The 24,197-nt window shown below is 54.6% G+C and overlaps 1 protein-coding gene across 4 annotated transcripts in view; it reads right to left on the bottom strand.

Moving 5' to 3' along the window:
* Positions 1 to 283: 283 nt before the first annotated feature.
* Positions 284 to 24,197, bottom strand: part of PPFIA4 (PTPRF interacting protein alpha 4) — a 73,407-nt gene continuing 49,493 nt past the window's right edge. For 2 of the 4 annotated variants that reach the window (XM_069875622.1, XM_069875625.1), the window contains 24 exons: positions 23,906 to 24,052; positions 23,642 to 23,780; positions 22,823 to 22,902; positions 21,599 to 21,730; positions 19,516 to 19,578; positions 18,118 to 18,209; positions 15,141 to 15,282; positions 14,539 to 14,744; positions 13,825 to 14,065; positions 13,559 to 13,594; positions 12,837 to 12,970; positions 12,513 to 12,676; positions 11,807 to 11,900; positions 11,499 to 11,580; positions 10,605 to 10,805; positions 9,592 to 9,654; positions 7,609 to 7,635; positions 6,530 to 6,705; positions 5,649 to 5,746; positions 4,799 to 4,974; positions 4,505 to 4,573; positions 3,100 to 3,283; positions 1,915 to 2,007; positions 284 to 1,464 (listed from right to left, as the gene is read on the bottom strand). In XM_069875622.1, the coding sequence (XP_069731723.1) occupies positions 1,949 to 2,007; positions 3,100 to 3,283; positions 4,505 to 4,573; positions 4,799 to 4,974; positions 5,649 to 5,746; positions 6,530 to 6,705; positions 7,609 to 7,635; positions 9,592 to 9,654; positions 10,605 to 10,805; positions 11,499 to 11,580; positions 11,807 to 11,900; positions 12,513 to 12,676; positions 12,837 to 12,970; positions 13,559 to 13,594; positions 13,825 to 14,065; positions 14,539 to 14,744; positions 15,141 to 15,282; positions 18,118 to 18,209; positions 19,516 to 19,578; positions 21,599 to 21,730; positions 22,823 to 22,902; positions 23,642 to 23,780; positions 23,906 to 24,052 (2,805 nt within the window). In that variant the 3' untranslated portion in view covers positions 284 to 1,464; positions 1,915 to 1,948. The remainder of the gene's footprint in view (positions 1,465 to 1,914; positions 2,008 to 3,099; positions 3,284 to 4,504; positions 4,574 to 4,798; positions 4,975 to 5,648; positions 5,747 to 6,529; positions 6,706 to 7,608; positions 7,636 to 9,591; positions 9,655 to 10,604; positions 10,806 to 11,498; positions 11,581 to 11,806; positions 11,901 to 12,512; positions 12,677 to 12,836; positions 12,971 to 13,558; positions 13,595 to 13,824; positions 14,066 to 14,538; positions 14,745 to 15,140; positions 15,283 to 18,117; positions 18,210 to 19,515; positions 19,579 to 21,598; positions 21,731 to 22,822; positions 22,903 to 23,641; positions 23,781 to 23,905; positions 24,053 to 24,197) is intronic. The other 2 variants (XM_069875623.1, XM_069875624.1) reach the window with 2 other exon arrangements.

Genomic DNA, 24,197 nt, shown 5'->3' with positions numbered 1-24,197 from the left:
AAATTGGAGAGGGGCAGATTTAGACTGGACATAAGGAGGAATTTGTTTACAATGAGGGTGGGGAGGCCCTGGCCCAGGTTGCCCAGGCTGCCCCATTCCTGGTTCAAGGCCAGGTTGGATGGGGCTTGGAGCCCCTGATCCAGTGGGAGGTGTCCCTGCCCATGGCAGGGGGGTTGGAATTAGATGGTCCCTTCCAACTCAGACCATTCTATGATTCTATGATTATGTCCTTAATTTGGGCTCTAGAAAGAAAGCTCAAGCCAGCACTGTTTTAAAATCCCGTTTATTGGAACACACATACATCCTTTCCTGACCCAATCCAGGGTTTGGAGTCCATGCAGTACCAATAATGTGATGAAAGAAATAGGGCATTGATATAAAGGGCTCACCGACTCTTCAAATTAAAAAAATATTTAATACTGTATTAGGCAAATAATACACCGAAAAGACATCGTGACTGTATAGCCTCTCAGATATTGCACTTCCAGACAGCACATGATAAGTATAAGGTCATTCCAGCCATCAATAAATATCACATCAGAAATAGGGGCCACACAAGGCAAACGTGGCATGAGGAGACAAAGAGATCCTACCCTACAGGGGAGATGTGGGAAGAGTTAAAAGCCTCCTGGATTGATCCCTGCCTGTAGCATGGAGGCAGGAGGGGAGAGCATCTCCCCTGCACCCAGAGAGGAAGGGATGGGCACATCCCAGGGTGGTGGGTGACCCTGCTGTCTCCCCCGTGCCCTGGGTGCCAGATACCGTCTTGGCCGTCAGCAAGCCAGATGGAACAGTTCTAGCCCTTCCCCACGCAACCCTTCATGGAGTCACCATGCAGGTGCAGCCTCCCCACACGTGGTGTCTGGTAGCACCCCAAAATTGCAGCACCCTGGCCAACAGCCACTCTCCTTTCCCCAGCACAACCAGTCCCTAATCCACCCTGTGCAGTGGTGACCCTGGCACTGACCCCAGCCCACCCTGGCGCAGCTCCTTCTTGCCCGGCCGCCCCAACGTGAGGATTTTCACGAGTTTGACTCATCCTTGGCTTCGAGTCCTGCGGGCAGCAGCAGTGTCCCTGACGCGTGAGACTTGGGCGAGTCAGTGCAGCAGCCCACAGCATATTGGCAACAAGAACCAGGCAGGAGAAAGGGTTCCACATCTCGCAGCCCACTTTCAGGGTGGCCCTGCTGGGTTGTACCACACTTCTGCCAGCGATGGAGTGAGCACCCAGTGAGAGCATCCACAGCCCTGCCAGCGTGGGGAGAAGTGGGTAGAGAAGCCACAGGCAAGAGCCATGGGGAACCGGGGGAAGCGGTGGGGGGCACAAGCAGAAGGGAGAAGATCCTTTTCGGTCCAGAGCAGCGCAACTGTAGCGTCTGTTGCTTTGAGCTGAGGAACAGGCGCAGGCTGGGCTCTTGTCCTGAAAGGCAGCCAGCACGTGGCTGTATGGAGAGTGGGGATGTGCTGAGAAATGAAGTGGGAAAGGCCTCATTAGGATGGCAGCTCACCTCTGCCCGTGCACCCACAGGCCAACAAACACAGACGGAATCTGTAAATGGCACGGGGTCCCAGGAGACTCTCTGAAATGCTTGACTATCCTTCCCTCATCCCAGTGGGAATCCCCATCTAGGATTGCATTCTTGGGTCCCCTGGAGGTGTCTGTCCAGGGAATGGACAAACTGGACATGGTTGGGATGCTGAGCATCCCTTCAACATCATCTTAGGGTCCTGTGAGCCTCAGGAAAGAGCGGGCTGTTCCCCCACCACCGAGGTCTCTGTGGTCCTCCATGGCAAGGCAAACCTTGATGAAGGCAGTACACCCTGCCTGGGTGATGCTGGGCAGAGGATGCTGGGCCTTGTGCTCTCCTCTCGGTCCCCATCCAGCTCCAAGGTCTCAATCCTCCTCTCACTTACCCAGGGCCTGGGCTGGTTCCTGTCACGCTGACCCTCAGCAGGAGTATGTCCGGACCGTGGAGGTCTCCAGCCTTGGTGACCCGGAAGTACCAACTGGAAGGGAGTCAAAGAGCAGAGTGTGCAATTAGGACTGCTCCAATTAGCCCTTGGCTTCCCACCAAAACATTTATTAGGTAGGACCTGTGCCCTAAAGCCACAGGAAGATGAGAATCAAATAAGGAGGAACGTTTGGCCAACTCATGCTTCCAAAGCTCTGGGGTAGTTGGAAAGTTGCCGCTTGCCATCGCGACTCTTGAGCAGGTAGTGCTCTGCTGCCCAGGTCTGGGTGCCATCAGACCTCGAGATATAGTTTCAGATTTCATTGTCCACAGCTGGGTGGGAACTGCAGCTTCCAGGGGTGGAGTGGAAATGGGGGAGCAAAAGCTTCACCCAAACCACTGGATGGAAAGCTGTGAAATTTCAGCAAACTTGGAGACAGGAGAAGAGCTGAACCTGGGGTTTGGAGCCAGAAGGTGAAAGCACAACTTTTTAATTCACATTCAGTCATTCCTGAGCCTGCTGAAGCCAGTTCTGATCAGTGATGCGGCAAGTGGCTTAGGACAGTGGCACCAAGGTACCTGAGCCAGGGGACAAACAGAGGTGACCTGGCTGGAGCTTGTGCAGCTTTGGAAGGGACAAAGACGACTTGTAGAAAGGAGCAGTGTGGTGTGGGGCAGAGCCCAGGAGGTGTGTGCTCAGTAAAACACACACGGCAGGCAGCAGCCGGGGCAGCGTCTCAGGACCCTGCCAGCCCTGGCAGAGCAGCTGCTCAACAGCGCTTGCCTGAATTGAGCTGGTTAAAGAGCCCCTTTGGGTACGGATTCCACAAGGCAGAGTGGACAAGCCTGGATCAGAATGGACTGGCTCTGACCTGGATGCCAAACCCAGGGTGGGTGACACATGTCCCCATTCCATGCCCCAAACCAGGCCTCCCCCTCATCCTGACAGCTGGAAACAAAGAAACAGCGACAACCCTCCTGAGAAAAACATTTACAGCAGACACTGGCTCAACTATCACACGGATTCAACATCACAAGTGAGCTTCTCTCGCTCTCCATTCCTGGTGGGACATTGTTCCCCATGCACCCCATACACGAGGTCTGAGCAGGGGTGGGAGAGCACCCCAGGGAGAAGAGGGTGACCTACCTTCTGGGGGCATTTTCTTGGCAGATGGAGGGGCGGACGGAGGGGGCAGGGGCACCAGGCTGGTGACACGGAAGCCAGCGGGCAGTGTCTCGGCCGAGCCGCTGAGCATGTTGATGCTGTGGACATCGCGGGGGCGGAAGCGCTTTCGCCAGGATGGGGTTCGACGGAAGGTTTTGTCGTCGCTCTGTGAGGGAAGAGCAGATTATGGGCCTGGCAGCAGTGGCAGCAGGACACTGCACTCCTAGCAGACACCAGCACTGCTTCCACCTACATAAGCGTGCACCTGTTCATGGAGACCAACTCAAACAGTGCAGAAGCGTGTGATCAAATTGGGCCAAGGACATAGGAGAACCCACCAGCATAACACAACATAGGCTTCATCCTTTGTAGCTTGCCTACTTCTTCTATCCAGGCTGCATGCAAAGGTGCCTTGGAGACACCAACACACAAGCCCCAGGAAAGACACCAAGGGATGCATCTAAGCTTGGAAAGATGATGGAATCTGGAAGTGCCTGCCTCTCCCTGTGCTCTAAAGAGAGCCCTGACCACCTCTGCTGTCAGATCTCAGGTAGGAAAGCCATTCATAGGAGAGATCTGGATGAATTTTCACCTTCACTGTCTCAACATGAACAGCCTTCTGGATGTGTAATGGGGTATCTCCAGCCCAACAGCTTTCCTTGCTGCAGATGCACCATGCCCAGAACATCTGTGACTCTAAAAAGTCAATATGGAAGCAACTGGCAAGGGAAAGTCAGGTGAGCCTACCTGAAATGCAGTGCAATAGGCAGGAAGATAGAAATCATAGAATTGCTCAGTTGGAAAAGACTTTGAGATCATCGAGTCCAGCCACACCTGTCCACTACCAAACTGGATCCCTAAGCACCTTGTCCACGCGTCTTTTAAACCCCTCCAGGGATGGGGACTCCATCACCTCCCTGCACAGCCTCTGACACTGCCCGAGAACCCTTTTGGGAAAAATATTTTTCCTGATGTCCAATCTGAACCTGCCCTGGTGCAACTTGAAGCCATTCCCTCTTGTCCTGTTGCCTGTCACTTGGGAGAAGAGCCCAGCACCCACCTCATTACAAACTCCTTTCAGGCAGTTGTAGACAGTGATGAGGTCTCCTCTCAGCCTCCTTTCCTCCAGGCTAAAATGATGCACAAGGCTCTTCCTCACCTTCCTCCACAGCCTGGCAGCAAGTTCCTTGGGGCCTTGTCTAACAGGTTTAGCTTATTCCACTGATTCTGCTCACGTGACCACTCTAGAGACCCTGCAATGGTCTCTAGAGACCCTATTTCACACCCCTGGAGAAGGAGGGAGAGAGCAGAGGTCCTGCCTCTCCTGTTTCTTGCACAAGAACAGGCACTCGGCATGATTTGAACATGGGAGAATATTGGTACTCACATCATCCAGCCTCCGATCTGTGCCCAAGGCCAGCAGGTTGTTGAACTCCCTCTCCAGCACTTGTCGAGCCTGAAAATAAAAAAAAAAAAAAAAAGAGTATTCCACATTGATGGAAACTGTTTTCAGCACAAACTCCCATCCCAGGATTGCCTGAGAGTGATCGAGAACCCATGCGCCATCTGAGGGCTCCCTTTGAAAGGCAGCACTGAGTTGGTGGCACTGGTGGAGTCACACCAGAGCCGTGTCCCACGCTGTCCACCCTCCTGCCGAATCCCCCAAGGCTGCTGCTCTTACCTGTGTGTTCTGCGTGGGGATTTGCAACACGAGCGCCAGGCTGTTGTGGTCAAAGTTTTCATCGAGGGCCAGGAGCGCCCCGTGCACGCCGCTCTCGACAAGGTTGTTTGCGTACTCGCGGAGCCCGATGGACTGGATCCAGTGAATGACTTGGTCGTTGGTCCACACCAAGACATCTGCAAAAGAGCAAGGGCACGTCTCAGGGCCAGCTCCAACCATACTCTTGGTTGCGTGGGGACCTGATGATGTCCTGAAGCTCCTCCTCACTGCCCCAGGCTGATCCTGGGACTCAACTTCCCAGGCCAGGAGCGATACTGGATCCCTGAGTGCCAGGAGGAGCTCGCTCCAATCAACCCAACTCAATGCCGCACTAACAGGCAGAAGACACCTGTGGAAATGTATCTAAAGAACCCACGGCTGCTGGTGTAATTAGGGGCATTATCTGTAATAAGATGTAACCTAAGCAGCCACCAGATGCACAGGGAATCTCAGGACAGCATACGAAGATGGGGAGGCTGAGAAAAATGGGCCATATCCTGAGCATCTGAAAGGGGTGGGAGAAGCCGATCTGATGCTTGGACTGGATCTTTGCTGTCTCAACACCCTCCTCCCTGCTCACACCAGCCTGGGGGAAGCTGCATGAAGCCCCTTGGAGTGATCTGTTGGGGAAACATTGCAGGGAGGGACCCTAGAGAACATCCTAAGGGCGTGGTTGCTCAGAAATTGTGATCTTCCCTAGGAAAATGGGGCATTAAAAAGAAGGGATAGGAGAGAGACCATCACTGGGCATCTATTGGGAGGTTTCTCATCTCCTTTCTGCCAGAGCTGGGTTGTGTGCACGGCTGCTGACCTTTGATTTCGTGTTGGGTCTCTTCTCGCCTCCTCTCGAGCTCTTTGCGGTCATAGTTGAGCCTCTTCAGGCACATGATGCCGTACTGCAGGCTGGTGCTGCAAGGACATGAGATGTCACCCAGCCCTCAGGAGGGCTCTGCACCACAGGGCAGGTGGCTTGGAGGTCCTGCCAAGGGACACACTTCCCTGCTTGCTCTCCATATCCCCAAAGGACGCTTCAGTTCAGGATTGGGCCAGGACAGACACAACCCAAAGGGAAGATCTTAGCTGGAAAATGGAGGAAGTCCCTCCCTTCTATGGTAATTCCCCACTCCACCAATTTTACCCAGTTTTGCCTGCACATGGATCCAAATGGCGACACTCCATGCTTGGTGGCTGGAGAGGGAAGGGAGAACCAGCCCATGGGGGCTGTTCCAGGCTGAAAAGTTCATCCGCAGGGCACAGATGGCCCTGACAGGCCCATGGACACAGCCTCATGCTTCAAGGTGGGTGGTGGTACCCCACGATGGGGCTGGCCACTGGTGCTTAAGCAAGGTGGTTGGAATGGCATAAGCCTTCTCCAAGTTGGGCTGATGGCAGATGACTGCTCTGCCTGCCAGTGGGGTACCAGGTGGAACAAGCCTCTATTTTTGTCTGTGGTTTGCTCCACAGCCAGGAGAAGGTGTGGTTCTCTGCAATTTTGCTGCAGGGAGTGTGCTGAAGGAGAACATCTGTGCACATGATCTGCCCCAGACTAGATGGTTGAGTTTACCCTAGAAGAGCCATCCTCCAACAACAGAGTAGGCCAAGGTAGGGGAGAATCTCTCAACCTTCCCCATCCTCTGCCCCATGTGCAGACACTGCATGCACCCCAGGGATCTCCTGAAGGAGGGGACTCACCGGTGGAAGCTGTCCACCATCTTCAAGTGCACCCTGAGATCTTTCTTGGTGAGGTGGTCCAGCATCCGTGCATCAACAAGACACTCCATGAAGTAGCTGCGATACTGTGGGAGACCCAAGCTGGGCAGCCACTCATTCCCAATCCACTCGTGGTTCATGTCCCCGTAGGCCAGTGTCTACAGAGAAGCAAACAGACAAGCTAGGAAGAAACCAGGGGTTGGTGGATCTACAGACTCCCAGGAGACCAGTGCTACAGCCTGGGGTCACAGTCCTGACCAAACCTGGGCCAGATGGGTTTAAACCTAGTTTGTACTGAAGGAGCTGGAGGGAACAGTCCTGCTGGCCATGGTCTGTGTCCTACTGCCATGCCCTAAGGAGACAGGACAGCAGCCAAGAAGCAAACACAAAGGACAGTTGAGCTTCATGACCAGCTTCTTCTGGAAAAAGCATATCCATGCAAGCAGAAAGAAATCAGTTTGGGTGCACTCCCAACTGATTTTAAGGAGCTTAGAAATCACAAAATATCTACTTTATGACTTCAAAATTAAACCAGAAGTCAGTTTGGGGCAGAAAAACATTCACTTTCACTGCGAGCTTATTCTAGGTCTGAAAATGAAATAAAATCCACCAGAAGTAAAGCATTTGATCACAAGTGATCAAACCCAGAACAGCTGGATCCAAGCAGGACTTCTTCCTCCCACCTTTTCAGTCCGTGAACATGGTCCAGATCCTGAACTTAGGGGTAAAATATGGTGAAAACTAAATATCTGTGCAGCTAAAAACCTGCATCCCATGCAGGGTGGCTGGTCACACTCACCTTGGGGTTTTAACCCAGGATCTGTGTCTCACATACAAAAAGCCACCCCGCCTGGTGCAGAGAGGGATGCTGCTTGATGCAAGGTCCCAGGAGGACCACCCCACGCTCGAGAGGGAGCTCAGAGGAGCAGTCACAGGATTCAGACTCACAACAAGTAGGACTTGGTCAATATGGATGCCCCACGCTCATCCACCGGGTGAGCCCAGCTCTCCCTCCCACAACCCCCTGTACCACCCACAGAAAAGGTGCATGCGGACCTCACCTGTGCCCAGCTGCCTTCCTCTGTGTCCTAAGAGTGACACATGCAGCATGTCAACAGAAAGGACAGGTAAAGTCAGTACCCGGTGGCCCACGAAAGTGTGTACCATGTTTGCTGAGCATGAGATCCCTCAGCACCGTGCGATCCGGAGGGGATGGGGTCGGTCTCATTGCTTGGAGAGCTCAGCCTTCTTGATAGGATGCTGGGGGCACCTCAGTCCTGCAGGCTGGGCTTCACCCCATCTCTCAGTCAAGTAAGGATACGGGATGAGGATTTTCCCATGGGCCTTGGTCTGGAGATGGCACTGACACTGGGGCTCCTACATCTTTCCTGGGAAATAGGGGCAGTTCTTGGGTCCCCCAAAGACAGATGGACACAGAGAGAAAGCTCAGCTTCAGCTCCCAAATGACAGGCGGTAGGACAAGAGGGAATGGCCTCAAGTAGCACCAAGGCAAGTTCAGATTGGACAACAGGAAAAATGTCTTCACTGAAAGGGTTCTTGGACCCTGGCAGAGGAGGTGTGCAGGGAGGTGGTGGAGTCCCCATCCCTGGAGGGGTTTAAGAGACAGGTGGGTGAGGTGTTCAGGGATCTGGTTTGGTAGTGGACAGGTATGGTTAGAGTCAATGATCTCAAAGGTCTTTTCAAACCTAGGGATTCTATTATTCTACGATTCATGGGTCACAGCTCCCAGAGGGACTGCTCACACCAGTCTGCCAATTTTCTACCTATTTCTTCTCCTGTCAACCTGTGCTGGTTTGGCTCAACTACATGAAACCACATCCTTCCCTAAATCTGAGCTTTCCATCCCCAGGAAACACCCACCAGTTATCGGTGCAATTTACCAGTCTGTGCTGCTCAACCAGCAGACACGAGCTTCATCACAACACCAAAAAGCCGCATCTACTCTGAGACATGGATGTGGGGTCCAGTTGCAGAGGGGCACATGGCTACATCTCTACAAAGGAGTCCGCGCTTTGGGGAGCAAGGCCACAAGGGGCCCAAGCTATCAGCCAATGTAGCAGGGACAGGCAAGGGGGGACAGTATTTGGGTGGCCAAATAGGCAAATAAGATCAGCAGTAGAATAGACAGTGATGCAAAGTTGGTGAAGGGTTTAGAGGGCAAGCCAGATGTTGAGCAGCTGAAGTCACTTGTCTGTTCAGCCTGGGGGAGGCTGCGGGGAGACCTCATTGTGGTCTACAGCTTCCTCACAAGGGGAGGAGGAGGATCATACACTGAGCTCTTCTCTCTGGTGACCAATGACAGGACGCGAGGGAATGGCAGGAAGATGTGCCAGAAGAGGGTTAGGTTGGACATTAGGAAAAGTTTCTTCACCCAGAGGGTGGTGGAGCACTGGAACAGCTCCCCAGGGAAGCAGCCACGGCACTGAGACTGACAATCTTCCAGCAGCATTTGGCCGGTGCCCCCAGCCATGTGGTGTGAATGTTGGGGTGCCCTGAGCAGGGACAGGGTTCAGGACATTCCATGATTCAGGTTGGATGGGGCCTTGAGCAGCCTGGTCCAGTGGGAGGTGTCTCTGCCCATGGCAGGGGTGTTGGAATAAGATGATCTTTAAGGTCCCTTCCAACCCAAACCATTCCACGATTTTGTGGCTTCTTTGGGTGAAGGATAACCAACGTGAGACTCAATCTCATGCATCTATCTATCTGAGATGTCTCCTGGTTTTCGACTTTCCTTTCTTTCCTCTGACTCACAACATCAAGCTACTCTAGAAAGCCAGCAAAACCCACAGGGGCTTGACAAAGGAAAATGTATCTGATGGTCTCTAAGGCAGTTTTAGAAATTGTTGGGATATTAAATGCTGAAAGATGGTTTCTAAACAGGTGCATGGTGCTGGCCAAGAGCTGACACACGAGACGCAGCAAAGATCCCTTTCCCTCATGGGGTTTAGCGCGTTAATGCGTGCCCGGAGCTCAGCTTGGCAACTGATTTGCTGGGCAGTGGCAGTGGGTCCAGCCAGCCTCACCGTTTTGGTGGAAGTCGCCATGTTCTCCATCTCCTCGTGGGTGACCCAGACGTTTCCGGAGGACTGCAGGGAAAAGAGCAGAGTGGTCAGGGTAAACCACAGAGCCATGGCTTTGGTTCACAACCATGCTGAAAACAAGCCCTCATGGAGGATCAAGCCACCTTTGCGCTTGGAGCTGTACTGGGGAGATCTCACAGTATCCTTGCAGCTTGGGTTGGCGGCACCCTGCTGCCCGCAGAGATCCTGTGCAGCCATTGAGAGCACAGCAAAAATCAGCAGTCCTGCAGTTGGCTTTATACTTTGGTGGTGTGCTCATGGAGCCTGCAGGGTTGTCTCTAACAGCTGTGATCCCACCATAGCCATCTGAGGGCACACAGCACCCTTGGGGCCTTTCTTCTTGCTGCCTGAACTTCTCCAGCTGTGTCTTGGCATTACGTGGGTACCAGTAAACTCTTGGGAGTTTAATAAGGACCAGCACAAGACACGATCTCCATCTGCTTCAAGTCCTACCCAGAGCAAGGCTGGGAGCTGCAGTTGCTTTGACTTCCTCCAGGAATTTCACATCGTCCCAGGAAAAGGCTCATATCGAAATGATGGAGGAAATGGCTGTGCATAACCAAGCTGGCCCTGTAAATCATGCACGTGCTGTCTGGGTGACATTTTTATCCTCTCCAGGGCAGCCAGTCACCACCCTTTGCTCTTTGCAGGTTGCTTGGCAGGGTCAGTCTCTTGGTGACAACCTCTGAGGGTGACAAGAGCGTCTGCTGTTGCCTCAAGACAGGAAAGTGCTTTGCACTCAATGGCAGTAAAGGGTGTTTGTGCCTGAGGACAAGCGTCTGGTGGTTTGATGGGTCCCTGAGGGAATGTCACACCCTGCACAGATGCTCTTGCCTGTGACACTGAGACTCCCTGGGGACTGACGGCCACCCAAGGAGTTGGGGGAAGTGGGGAAGCAAGTGTGTCCTGCCTTATGGAGATTCTGTCTGGGGGGAGAGTGGATCTGAGGCACTTACCGTCCGTGAGGTGGGTGGTGCCGAGGGGCTGGTGAGTGAGACCATCTCCTGGATGGCCAGACGCAGCTTCAGGCGATGCAGCGCGTTGCTGATGCCAATCTCCCTCTGGATCTCAGTGTCGGACAGGGCTGACATGATGGCTCCACTCTTCACGTTGGCTCGGCAAGCAGCAACGTACCAGGCTGGCATCCCCACCCAGAGCTGCCAAAATGGAACAAAGCAGTGACTGCCCAGCTGCCCTACCCTAACTCCCTCTAGCAGGATCAAGGCCGCCCCATTTGCAGCTCTCTATCAAAGCTGGATGCTCACATGGAATTCCATTTTTGTTTGTACCTTGCACAGATGGCCTGTGGGCAATTCAGAACATCTATATATGATGGACACAGCACAAGGAAAGAGCGTCCACTGAGCCTTTCAGCTCAAAGCTCTCCTCAAGTCACAGCTCTACAGAATCTGTGAGGGATCTGGGGATCTGCTCTGTTGCCCCAGGTTTTGCAACACCAACCATGGGCATGGATCAAGTGTGGTGGTGCTATAACAAGGTGCTATAACAAGCATTATGAGAAGTGGCTGGGGCACCTGGGGTTGTTTAGCCTGGAGAAAAGGAGGCTGAGGGGAGACCTCATCACTGTCTACAAATGCCTGAAATGCAGAGGCTGTCCAGGGAGGTGGTGGAGTCCCCATCCCTGGAGGGGTTTAAGAGACATGTGGATGAGGTGCTTAGGAATATGCTTTAGTAGTGGACAGGTACTGTTGGACTTGATGATCTCAAAGGTCTTTTCCAACCCAGGGATTCTATGATTCTCTATTGCTGCTGGGGAGGACACCAGGGGCTGGCAGCAAATGCAAAGCTGTTGGAGCATGGGGACAATGCATGGACACACTCTGCCTCACCTCCAGCCAGGAGACAACAGTGGGGCCATCCCAGTGAGCAAAGGGCAATCCTTTCCTCCGAGCTTCTTCCAAGAGTTCATGCCTGGAGGGAATAGAAAGAGAAGAGTGATTTATTGAGGGCTTGGGGACAAGGGAGCAACCCTGGAAAGGGAATAGATCATGGTCAGAAAGAACCAGCTGGCAGCAAAGCAATAAAGGAGCTAACGGGGCTAAAGAAACGGTGAGGAGGAGAAGACTTTCCAGTAGTTTCCAGTCCCATGCCATGGCTTCTCATTTTCTTGCTAGGGCAAGGAAGGAGGTTCACTCACTTCTTCCGCAGGCGCCGATCCTTCTCAGCCTGAGCACCCAGCTTGCCAAGTCCCAGAGGGTCCTGCATGCCCACCTCCACATCCGTCAGAATCACTGTTGGGCAAGCGAGACATCCAGTGGTCAGTGTGACATCCCCAGGGTGAGCATGACACCCCCAGGGTCGGTATGGGCACTGCCAGTCACCATGTCAGGGCGTTGGGGATGCTCAATCGCAGCACAGGAAGTGAAGGTTTCCATTTCCAACCCACCCCCAGTGCTCTCCTGCATCCCTGGGAAGCCCATGAGGATTCCCACCTGCCATCCCTCCCGTTTCAAGACAATCAACATTGAAGCAGAAAAGGATTTAGGAGGGGAAAAGCAGCTCCCACCAAGGGGCTGTGCAACCTCAAGAAGGTCCCATGGGGAGGGAAGCAGATTTGGGGACGTTAAGATGCAGTGATGAGGGTCACTGTCCTCGCTGCAGCTCTTGTAGAGCTTCCCGAAGGACACCACGCTCATGCCAGAAAGGGCTGCAAGGCCGAAAGCACCAGGACACGACTGCCCTGAAGTGCAGAGCCAGTGGCCACCGTGTTCCCAAACCAGCAGGGGTGTCCCTGCTCCTGTCACCCCCACAGCTCCCAGAAGCCTGACAGCGGCAGGGAGCGCGCAGAGAGCTTGGCCCGAGGGACGCCCGCCCGCCCCGATGGGATTGGGCTGCTCACGGACCCTGCCCCGTGGCCCCTTCTCTGCTCAGCTGAATCAAGCGACCCTTCTCTTTTTTCCCGAACAAGCGCCCGATGGAGGATTTGATCCCCTTCCTCTTGGAGCCCTTGTGCAGGGAGTCCTGGCTGCTGTTGCTGCTGGGGTTGCTGGCCTGCTCCTCCAGAGAGCTGGGGATGGAGGAGGGAGAGGAACAGCAAAGCCTTTAGGTTATTCCTGAGCAGCACCCAAGCCATGGCAAACCCCAGACCGTCCCCCAAGCCCGTGCTCGCCTCGGGTAAACCCTCAAACCAACGGAGCTGGGGTGGGATCCAAAAGCACTGCCCATACCTCTTCCCATCCTCCTGACTCAGCGCAGGGTGGCCCAGCTTCTCCAGCCGCAACGTCCTGGGTGAGGATGGAGGGGATGTCTCGCATTTGATGGTGGTTTTATCCTCTCGGCTTTCATCCCGAGCTGCAGGCGACTGAACAGGAAGAGATGCCATTAGGCTGGGAGGTCCACATCCAGCTCCATCCTTGCCCTGCCGCCTGCCTCTCTCTTGCTCAACAGAGGCATGGCTAAAAGAGCCACCAGGGCCCTGAGGCTTTGCCACGCTCCAGGATGAGCCTCAACTAGAGCTCTGGCAATGGCTCGAGATGCCCAAGCAGATGGGGACAATGTGGCCGTATGGCCAAGATCCTGGGAACAGGGAGGAGAGAGGATGCGGCCCCATAATCCAGGTCAGGGTGTGTGGACAGAAGCTGCTGGCTCTCAGCAGAAGGCTCCGAGGAGCACAGATGGGAAAGTTCCAAAGACACCCTGTCGCCAGAGGGGGCACACGATGTTTGAGGACCCAGTGGCTTTCTGAACCTCCCCATGTCCTGCTAGCCCACCCAGGCTGCCAGCCAGAACATCTCCAAGCACCTCAGGGGATCCCCACGATCCTCCTGCTGAATCCCTGGGGTCCCCAGCTCCATCCCACGCCTGCTGCACCCTGACCTGGTGTGGACAAAGCCAGGAGCAGGCTGGAAAGGGGGCTTGGACAAGACCCAATGGGATGGGAGCCACTCACTAGCAGTTTCCTCCGGTGCTTCCTCAAGTCGCTGGGCTGATTGCAAGGGGGAAAGCGAGAGAGACACAGAAAGGTGGGCAGTTAATGGAGAACCCCCCCGTAGAGCAGTCCCGGGGCCAGGTGTGCCAGGCTGGAGACAGCAAATGTGGGCATCCCCGTTCCACAGCCCTCTCCCGCATGCCCGTGTGGATGCTGAGCATCGCTCCCACCCCAGGCAGCCACGTGCACATCCTGTCCAGCCCCTCGTCCACCGTGAATCTCCTCACCAACGTCATGATCCCCATGCGGTCGAGGTCCTGAGCAGCACTGCGGGAGGAGAGCTTGGGTGTGGAGCGGCCACTGAGTGGTGGGGAGGAGCTGGCCAGGGACAGGGCCGTCAGCGAGGTGGGGATGGAAGCCCTTTTGCAGAGCTGGGTGAGGTTGAGGCCCTCCATGCTGCCGCTCGTCACACGCGTCTCTAGTTCTTCTGCGCGGAGCTCGGTAGACTCCTTCTCCTCTTGGATCATCCTGGGGGAGCAGCGGGACTCCTGGTTTCCCACCTTTTCAGGTGGGAAAGGATCAGGACTCCTGGTTTCCCACCTTCTGGGGAGTCACCTCACACCTCCCAGCTGAAGGATTTCCCTACCCTGGGAAATGCACCTTGGATGCTGTGATTGGAGCTCCCTATCTCCAGGAATGGCAGCAAGATCCATCAGGATCCACATAAACCAGTGCTCAGGGTGACTCTGATTTCTTTTAATATTCATCGCGGCTTTTTATTAAATTATGATCCTTTCCATGGGCCAGCACTGGTGCAGCTGAGAGACAGGGAGTCACATGCAGGAAAAGCCAATTTCCCTGGCTGAAACTGGACCAAGACCTCAATTTTTGGGCAGGAGAGACTTCTCCCACCACTGGTGGCAGCTCATTGACAGCCTCCCACCTCCTCTCCTGAACCGTTTCATAGCAAGGCAGTGGTGGGTTTTGCCCATGGCTGCTACCTGATCTCCTCATTGATGGCATCCAGCTGCTCCTGGAGCATCATAGCCAGCGTCTGGGCATCCGAGTGCCCACTGGGAGACAGCACATCCATGGAGCTGAAGAGCGTTTCACGGTCATCCTCGTCCACATCAGAGATCTCAGGGTCGCTATCGAAGGCGTGAGGCCCCGTGGCCAGGACACTTCCTGCCTGGGCCGGCTCCCAGTCCTGCGGGAACAAGGTGCACTGGTCCTACATAGCATCCCCATGACTCCAAAAGCCAAACTGCCCCATCCCTGGAGGTGTTCAAGGACAGGTTGGATGGGGCTTGGAGCCCCCTGATCCAGAGGGAGGTGTCCCTGCCCACGGCAGGGGGTAGAACTGGATGGGCTTTGAGGTCACTTCCAACCCAAACCGTTCCATGATTCTGTGAAACCAGAGATCTCCATGCAACAGTCACACCTCAACACAACCGCGATGGGGAAACCCTTCCTACCACGTAACCCCCCTCCATGCATCTGGCGAAGGAAACTGCCCTTTGTCCCCAAATCGAGGACGCATGAGACCTTCATGCATGGCAGGAGGAGCCGCCCCACCCCAACCCCGACCCCACGGATGAGTTACCTTGGCTGGCTCCTCTCGCCGGGGCGCGAAGCGGCCCTTCTGTGCCCGAGGCAGGCCTGGGGCTGTCCCGAAGGGCTCGGCGGGGGCATGGACCACGGCACTCAGTGGGAAGCGCAGGTCCGTGGTGCTACCCATATGGGACCTGGGGAGAAAGAGCCCTGGTGTGGACACGGCTCCTTGCAAGAAATCCACAGTCCCTAGGCTGCTCCGCTTGCAGCCCCGGGTAACTGGGCAGAGGAAGAGGAGGCCACAATGGGATGCCCGCCCCAGCGATGCTTGCCTGCTCCGCATGAGATGATGCAAACCCAGGCTCTGGAGAAAGGTGCCCCATTCTCCTGGCTCTGGCGCTGTGCGCTCACAGGCTGCAGGGAGCTCAGCCCTGCTGCTGCTCCCCTGGGACATGCAGCCAATTCTGGCCAAACCCACCCAGTGCAGCGGGGCTGCCGTGAAGCTGTGGGCCGAACAGCCCTCTCCTGGCCTCTCTTGTGAAGAGCTTGCATCTCCTACCATGTACAGCACGTTTTGTGCCTGTCTTCTCCATTCCCATGGTACAGAACAGGGGCAGCCAGGAAGCCTTCTCCTTTTTTTAATGTTTTCTTCAACATTCTCATGAAAAAAAACTCTGATGTGTAAAATCCTGTCTGAAACAGATCTGTCAGGTGTGGGGACATGAGCATTGTTTGGGATCTCCCAGCAGAAACCAACTGGGACTCCTCCAAGCTCAAGCCGGTGTTCGAGCACAAGTGCCCATGTTGGGCAGAGAACACAGTGGCTGCTGTTGGACACAAGGTCACCTTTTGCCACTCGTGGTACTCATTGCGTACCTCCCCATTGCCTGGTTGCTCCTCCTTGCCCTGAAGGCTCAGCCACACAGCTGAGAAAAGGGTTTTCCTGAACCCCAAGGTGGTTATCCCCAATGTGCATCACCACAGGAGACACAAGATGTTTGTAAGACTTTTCCAGAGCAGAGGTTTTCCACCATGGTGGACCTGGTCTCCAGTGCAGATACAGGCCTGGGCTCCTCACCCCAGCTTCCAACACACTCAGATGGAACTGCTAACATGAGCAGCTCAGCTTCCTATCAGCTTGGTGTCTGCAGATGAAGGCACAGCCCACGTTTCAAGGGGTTTTAAGATGTGGAGCTGCTGACAAGCAGCTGTAACTCAAATTTTCTGCTGAATTTCCCTCCAACGAATGAATAAAAAAATACAAATCACCCATCCTGTTGTTACGGACCCGTACAAGGAGGTCCCACACATGCTCTAGACACTCTTCCAGAAGTTGGCAATCCTTCATCCTCACAAACTCTTGCTTGCTCCCCCATTTCTTTTCTCAACAATGGATATGGGGCCACCAGGCCTTCTCCTCTCTGCCACAGCTGCTGGCAGGTTTGAAGCTGGTTGCCCTGGTTCCTTTCCATCTTGTCCAGACTTCCTGAGAGGTGAATTCCCCCACTGGTGGTAACCCCCAGCGAGCCCATGCTGGCTCTAACCCATGCGGCGAGTGCTCACGAGAGGACATGGTCTCCCAGGCAGGTGCAGTGACACAGTGGGGTCCACACCAGGCCAGCACCCTCCTTTTCTAACCCCCTGGTTTCTCGTGGTAGTGCTGGCACCCCAGGCTGGTGCCAGAGGCTGAGACCCAACGAACTCACGTTGCCTACTGGTGCTCTGAGCTGGGACTTCCCCATCTCCCATGACTTTAAATGAAAGGGTGCAGGAGGACCATGGTATCGAGGAGTGTGAGAACTATTCAGTCCATTCTCCTTTGCCTGCAACACCTCAAAAGCACCGTGGCAGAGCTGAGGACTATATTGGAGTCTGTGCCAATGGGTGTCATCATAGAAGAGGTTGCTCCTTCCTTACCAGCTCATTCCCAGGACGACAGAGGGAAAAAGGCATTTGGTGAGATCAAGTTTTCACAGGGACATAAGCCCTAAGACCTCTGTGCAGATAAAGAAACAATGCCCGGTGTTTTTTTACATCCCTAGAAGAGCAAATTTTGGGCCATTCAGCTGGGTTGGGATACTATCAACATTCTGCGTCCCACCCCAGGACAAATCCATGGTGAGAACAGCACAGCCAGAGCTGACCCTGCTGCCATGAAACTGAGGCTTGGTGAGACCATAAATGCCTGAGGCCAACAACATTCTGGGGCCTTAAAAGCAAAAAAGAATCACAGAATCATGGAATGATTTGGGTTGGAAGAGACCTCAAAACCCATCCGGTCTCACTCCCTGCCCCGGGCAGGGACACCTCCCACTGGATCAGGGGCTCCAAGCCCCATCCAACCTGGCCTTGAACCCCTCCAGGGATGGAGCAGCCACCGCTGCTCTGGGCAACCTGGGCCAGGGCCTCCTCACCCTCACAGGGAAACATTTCTCCCTAAGATCTCATCTCAATCTCCTCTCTTTCAGCTGAAAACCGTTCCCCTTCATCCTACCCCTGCACTTCCTGATGAAGAGTCCCTCCCCCAGCTCTCCTGGAGCCCCTTTCAGTACTTGAAGCTGCTCTAAGGTCTCTGTGGAGCCTTCTCTTCTCCAAGCTGAACAACCCCAACTCTCTCAGCTTGTCCTCATACGGGAGGTGCTCCAGCCCTCAGACCATCCCCATGGTCCCTCTGGATCCATGTCTTTCCTGTGCTCAGGACTCCAAAACTGGACATAGGGCTCCAGGTGGGTCTCACCAGAGTGGAGCAGAGGGGCAGAATCCCCTCCCTTGCCCTGCTGGTCCCATGGCTTTGGATGCAGCCCAGGACACGGTTGGTTTCTGGGCTATGAGTGCACGTTGCTGGCTCCTGCTGAGCTCCTCATCTCCCAGCAACCCAAGTCCTTCTCATCAGGGCTGCTCTCAAATCATTTTCCACACAGCCTGGATTTGTGCTTGGGACTGCCCCGCCCCGGGTGTAGGACCTTGCCCCCAAAGCCAGAGGTGCAGGATGCAAGTGGGGTGCGTGCAGTCTGGCAGGCAGCTCTTACCTTGCATGCACGCTCTCCACGAATGTCCCACTTCTGGTCTTGAGCTGATCGACCTCCAACCTCAGTTTGTCGATCTCATCAGACAACCGTCGCTGTTCAAGGCAAGACAAGTGATGGGCAGGGGTTGGTTTGGCTCTGAAGAGCAGCCAGGTTTGAGGCAATCTGCATCCTTAGCTATTTCCAGGTTTATATTCCCTTTAAAAATCCCCATCCCAGGTTCAAAGCACCTTTGCCACGTGGGTAAAGAAACAGCTCATGCAGGTGACAGTGGATGACGATGCCATGAAGGGAGGAGGAATCACAGGTCAGACAGACACGGGCATGCTCGACGTGATGCTGGTTTGAGATGAAGGACGATTGGTGCCACTAGGAGGCTCAGGTTTTGCTCTGGATCACACACGTGCACTTGTCTTTGCAAAGGGCTGGTAGTGAGGGACCTGCTGGCCAAATCTGACACTGGTCCAGTCCCTCCTGCTTCCAGCCCCAAGCTCATTGGGAAGCTGTGCCTGCACTACGTGGCCGTGCAGTCCTGAGGGAGATGTGCAGGGAGAGGCTGTGTGCAGCCAGAGAGGCAGGGGAGGTGGGATCCTCAAGGCACAGCAGGATCCAGTCCTGTGGGTAAACAGGTCGAGCCAGGGTGGGCAACATGCAGGCAGCATCACGCGAGTCTCAGAGCTCTGCCCCGAGCTGAGCAGCCCTGGCTGGGAAGCACAAGCAGTGCCTGCACATCCTCGCTGCAGGCAGGGAGCCCCCGTGAGAGCAAAGAGCCTGGGCAAGGGGGAAAGCAGCCCCCCTGATCCCCCCAAACATGCAGGAGACACGGAGCACATCCCAAAAGCTCCCATTGCTTCAAAAAGCTGCAACCCTCCAGCTCTCTAGAACAGCCCAATGTGGACTCCTGTTACAGACCCTTCCTAGATGCTTCTTCTGAGAGCAGGGGAGGTGCAGAGACCTCCAGGGCCTTCTGGAAGCTGGGCATGGATGAGATCTTTGCCCCAGTTTGAGTGAGGGGGTCCAGAAGGCCTCAGGCAGCGCTGGCCCTTGCAGCTGGGCTGCACCAAGGAGCACTGGGTTAAAACCTCCTCTAGGGACACAGGTGAAGCGACCCTGGCCTCACTGCTGTCCTCAGCAGGGGTCACGGATGGATGAGCGTGATAGAAATACAGAGATGGGACTGAACATGCCAGTTTGGGAACCAAACCAGGGGTCTCCGGGGAGGTGGGTGGCAGCTTCAATCCAGCCACTGCCTGAGTTAGTTTGTGGCCTCCTGCTGCTGGGCACTTTGGGATCCCAGCTCCTCTGAAACTGGGGCATCTGGGGAGGCGCAACCGCTACAAGCCAGAGATTAGGAGCAAGGAAGCGCAGTCACTAGGGCAGGCTCCCTGCAGCAGCATTTACCTTGTCGTGCTGGTGTTCCTCTATCTGCTTTTGGGTATTTTCCAGCTCTTGTAACAATGTGTTCTTTGAAAAAAATCAAACAAAAGAAAAGGGAACAAAAACAGGAAAGAAAAAAGAGAGATCGTTTAGAAAACAGCCGTGCAGGCTCCTGGGAATGGCCAGCACGGATTGTGGTGTGGATGGTGCAACAGACACCTGGCAGGACAGAGGGCAACTGATACAAGAAGTTCCTGTTACAAAAAGTGGAATATTCTGATTTAAGCTAAAGTAGAGTAAAGTTTCATCTAAGTAATTGTGTTCTTTGAAAGACAGACAGAATGTCCCTCTGAGAGCATGGTTTCTTTCCAACAGTGTTTTCCCAGACACTGTCCATTCTTTGGAGATGATAAGGTCTTGTGTTCAGCGTGATCTATGCCAAACAGAGGTGTCTTCTTCTGTAATCACCTCTGTTTGCAGTATTCCCTTTCTCAAATGCAAGGTCAGGCAGAACAAGAGCCAGCTCCAAATCAGCAAGAGTTTTAACTGTTGTGAAATTCATAATAACATTAAAATTAGACCTTGGAAAGTAATAGAATATGCATAAGATTTCTGGGAGACTTTATACTCATGCATGTAAAATATACATATATTCTGTCCCCAGCTCTTGTCTCGCTGCATGACTGATGGAGATCACTCCCACATGCAGCCCAGGCCTGATAAATAGTGCCTGCTGTCTAAAGCTCCAAAATGAGTCTTACAGAGTTTATCCGCTGGCATTTTCAGTCCCACGACAGCTCCCTGATCTGTTCCTCACCAACATGCCTGCAAGCTGGTCTTCTCTGCAAGCCTTCTGCGCCTCAAGCCCGGCTGCCACAGCTCAACTCCTGCCCCACCCCAGGGCTGGGACACATCCATGGTGGGTAAGCGGCAATTAGGGATTTGATGAGCAGGGCTTGAATATTAGGAATTGTGTCTGAGAGGAGATGAGCTTCTTGAGCAGCTGGATCGAGGACGAAAACGTCCCCTACGGCTAAACTAGGGAATGTGTAGGGGGAAAAGATGTGTTTGTAACTGCCCGATCTAGTGGGAGGTCAGTGATCTCTATTTTAGGAGGTGATAGCTGCCCAACAGGATTGTTGTTGCCTGTGGAACACCTGGAGAAACTCGAGGTAAGAACCAGGCTGGGGAGCAGACGATGTCCCTTTGCAAGGTGACACCGCTCTGGGCCATGTTGCTGGCTGGGGTGGGAATTTGGACTCAGTCCCCTGTGCTGGGTCCTGCTCTTTATCCAGAGCCACTCAGACCTCTCCACTGAACGACTGGCCACGCTGGCACAGCTGGAGCTGCTTGGGCAGAGGAGATGCAGGACAGGCAGACCCAGTCCTGGAGGCATCACCTGGGGCTCACAACCCTTCTGTGCTCTGACTCACTAAGGGGACCCTGGTCCCTGCAGAACCTAAACAGAGGTGGATCCTCAAGGTCTGACCTCCTGCTGGCACTGTGAGGTTGATCCTTGCTTGGAGATGCCTGTTCTCCCAGGCAATTGCACGCAGCAGCAATGCCCGCCACCCAGTTCCCCAGGAGGAGCAGGGTGGGAGCTGGTAGGCTGCTCATGGACTCTGCCTTGGCTTGGAGAAGGCAGATCAGCCCAGGTTTGGAAGACAGGAAGGTTTTAAGACACCACATGTATGGGATGGACAGCTGGGAGTGGACGAAGGCTGCATTTTCTTCTGCAAAATGCAGATGGGTTTTGCTCCGACAGCCAGGCGCAGGCTCAAATCGAGGCTGCGCCAGAAGAGATACAGGGAAGTGAAGGAATGAAGCAGGACAAATCCTGCTGCTGTTGGAGCTGAAAGGTCATGGGGAGTGAGTCTTACAGGGCAAGGGCCAGCTGAAGGCGAGGGTGAGATGCAGAGCACGCTTCCCTGCACTCCCACCAGCCCCAGCACCCAGCTGGCATCCTGCATGTGCCCATTTCTCCATCCCTACAGAGGTACTTCCAGACCCCTGCACTTTGTATGGGTGAAGCTCCATGCTGGAGGGCTGCATACCCCTCAGCCCTCTTCCCAGCTCCCCAGACACCCCACTGCTCTCCAGCTTCTACCTTCTCCTCCAAGGCTGCCATCCTTTCCTTGAGGTGCAGCTGCAGCCGCTCGTTGGACTCACTCAGCAGTCGATCCACAGTGTCCGAGAGCCGCTTGTTGTGCTCCTCATTCATCTTCTCCCGTTGGCGGGCCTGCAACGGCAAACAGTGAGTGGCTACGTGGGATCCAGAGGATCTGCTCCTCGTGCCATGAGGGGCTCAGTGCCCCCCTGCCAGCCCGTGCCTGCTGGTGGGGACAGAGCTGAGCCAGCAGGCTCAGCTTTTGGGGACAAATCAACCCCTTCGAGCACAGATTGGACCCTATGATGTGGCTCTGCTGGTCTCTGCCATTTCACAGCCAGTGACAAAGAGGAAAGAGGACAGAATCCAAAGAGATGCTGCCTGTCTGCTCCTCAAGAGACCTTCACCTCCACAACCGCCAGGGGCAGCCACACTGGGGGCACGATCCACACCCCAAAGGCTGCTGATGCTCTGGGTTTGCAAAGGTCTCTCCAAATCTCTGCCCTAGGCCAAAATGACCAGTAATGCCATCTAGGCAACTCACAAAATGGCATCACAACCTCCTGCATGGACATCCCAGCCACTGTGTCCCGTGACACACTGGCCACATCCCTTTCTTTTTGAGGGGGAGCTTCCTTCGCTCTCGGCACCCATCTGTCTTGCCCTGCTGCTGACCCAAGCTGGGGAAAAGAATGCCTGGAACTTCCTCCTCCACGCTGCGTTTGGCATCCAAGCTTTCCGCAGGAGGTGATGCTTGGAGAGGATTAGATAATGCACGCTAAGAGCAAGACTTGGATGCCTGGGAGAGGGGGAAAAAACATAGCAGAGTGTCAGGAGCTCCTAGGTGGCTCTAGCTGAAGAGATCCTGGATGGGGAAGTATTAGCCAGGCGCCTACTCCCATCCTGCTTCAGAGATACTAGCGAGCCCACCCTTCATGCTGGGGAAGGGGCTGGAGAACAAGTCCTCTGAGGAGCAGGTGAGGGATCGGGGGGAGAAGAGGAGGCTGAGGAGAGATCTCAGCACTCTCTGCATCTCCCAGAAAGGAGGTTGTAGTGAGGTGGGTGTTGGTCTCTCCTCCCAAGGGACAGGTAAAAGGATGAGAGGGAATGGCCTCAAGTTGCACCAGGGCAGGTTCAGATTGGACATCAGGAAAAATGTCTTCACCAAAAGGGTGAAGATCAGGACCCACAAGGAATCCTTGGTTCAGGCTAAGCAGCACTTACCCTGGCCAGCTCCTGGTTCTTCTCCTCTAGCTGGCTCTCCAGCTGCCGGAGGTGCTCCTCGATGCTCCCATGCCTCTCTTCTGCCTGGGAAAAGCAGAGCAGCCCTCTTGGAAGACACCCCCTAAAACCATGTAGGTCCTCTTCCACCCCTGCATCTGCAACCTTCCCCGGGAGGCTACCTGAATTCCCACTACAGCTCACTGCGTGCTGTGAGCCCAATCCAGCCCTGTCAGCAAGGTGAGGGGAGGTGAAGGGGCTCTTTGAGCAACTTGGGACCTATGCCAGCACTCAGGAAGGGGAGAGCTGGCTGCTTCCGCACCTTCCTCCAGGCCTGCACCTTCCCAGATCCAGCCTGAGTTCTTTCTCTTCCTCCTCCTCATTTTGCACAGACAAGTCGTGACTGCCCCATCCCTGGACATTTTCCAGGCCAGTCTGGATAGGGATTGGAGTTCAGTGGGAAATGTTCCTGCCCATGAGGGCAGGTGCCTTCCAACTCAAACCATTCCACGATTCTATGATCCAAACACAAGTCAAAGATCACCCACACCAAGAAAGCCATTTTTGCCTTGGAGAAAGGAGCTGTGGAAAGTGAGCAAACTGCATGTGTGCAGGACATACTGGAAGCTTTAGAAACTCTGCATTGTCCCTGCAGCCATGGAGGAGGCAGAGGGCAGCAAAGCTCAGGGTTTGAGAATGACAGCAGGGTTCCTTGAGCCTGCCAGGGGCTCCATCACTGGAGGGGTCGGCCAAACCTGCCTCTTCCTTAGAGGAATTCTGTCTGGTTCCCCTGTTCCAGCTGTCTCAGAGCACCTCGCTCACTTGCCTTGGTGAGGGCAGCAATGCGCTGGGCCAGCTCCGCTTCCACCTCGGGCAGCGTCTCCGCCTTCCGCATCGTCTGCTGCAGCTTCTGCTCCGCCAGCTCTAGCAGCTCCTGCAGATGCCGGGCTTTCTCCTCACACTGAGGGACAGGGCAGGATGAGTGCCTGGCATCAAGACTTACCTTCCTGTCCCATCCCCAGCACTTGCTTCTCCCTCCCCAGGTCCCCGGGGTGGTGAGGAGTCTTTGGGTCTGAGCTTCGGTACCTGGCGGTGCAGGGACTCCTTGTTGGCCAACTCGCTTTCCAGCTTGTCGTTGAGGTCATGGATGGAGGTGGCTTCTCGCTGGGCTGCCAGATAGCGTTTCTCCAGTGTAGTGATCCTCTCCTCCATGTCCTCTTTCTGAGCCAGTGCCTGGGGAAGCGATAGGGCTGTCACATGCTAACCAGTGACCACCAGCTGGACCCCCCAGCTCCTGTGAGACAACCCCGAGACTAAGCATGCAATGAAAACCCTGCTCTGCAAGGGAATGAGGGACAGCAGAGCTGGAGATGAATAA

The sequence above is a fragment of the Phaenicophaeus curvirostris genome, chromosome 24, assembly GCF_032191515.1.
Source record: "Phaenicophaeus curvirostris isolate KB17595 chromosome 24, BPBGC_Pcur_1.0, whole genome shotgun sequence".
Lineage (NCBI taxonomy): Eukaryota > Metazoa > Chordata > Aves > Cuculiformes > Cuculidae > Phaenicophaeus > Phaenicophaeus curvirostris.
Note: the sequence above shows the minus strand (reverse complement) of the source record. Positions and strands in the feature narration are given on the sequence as shown.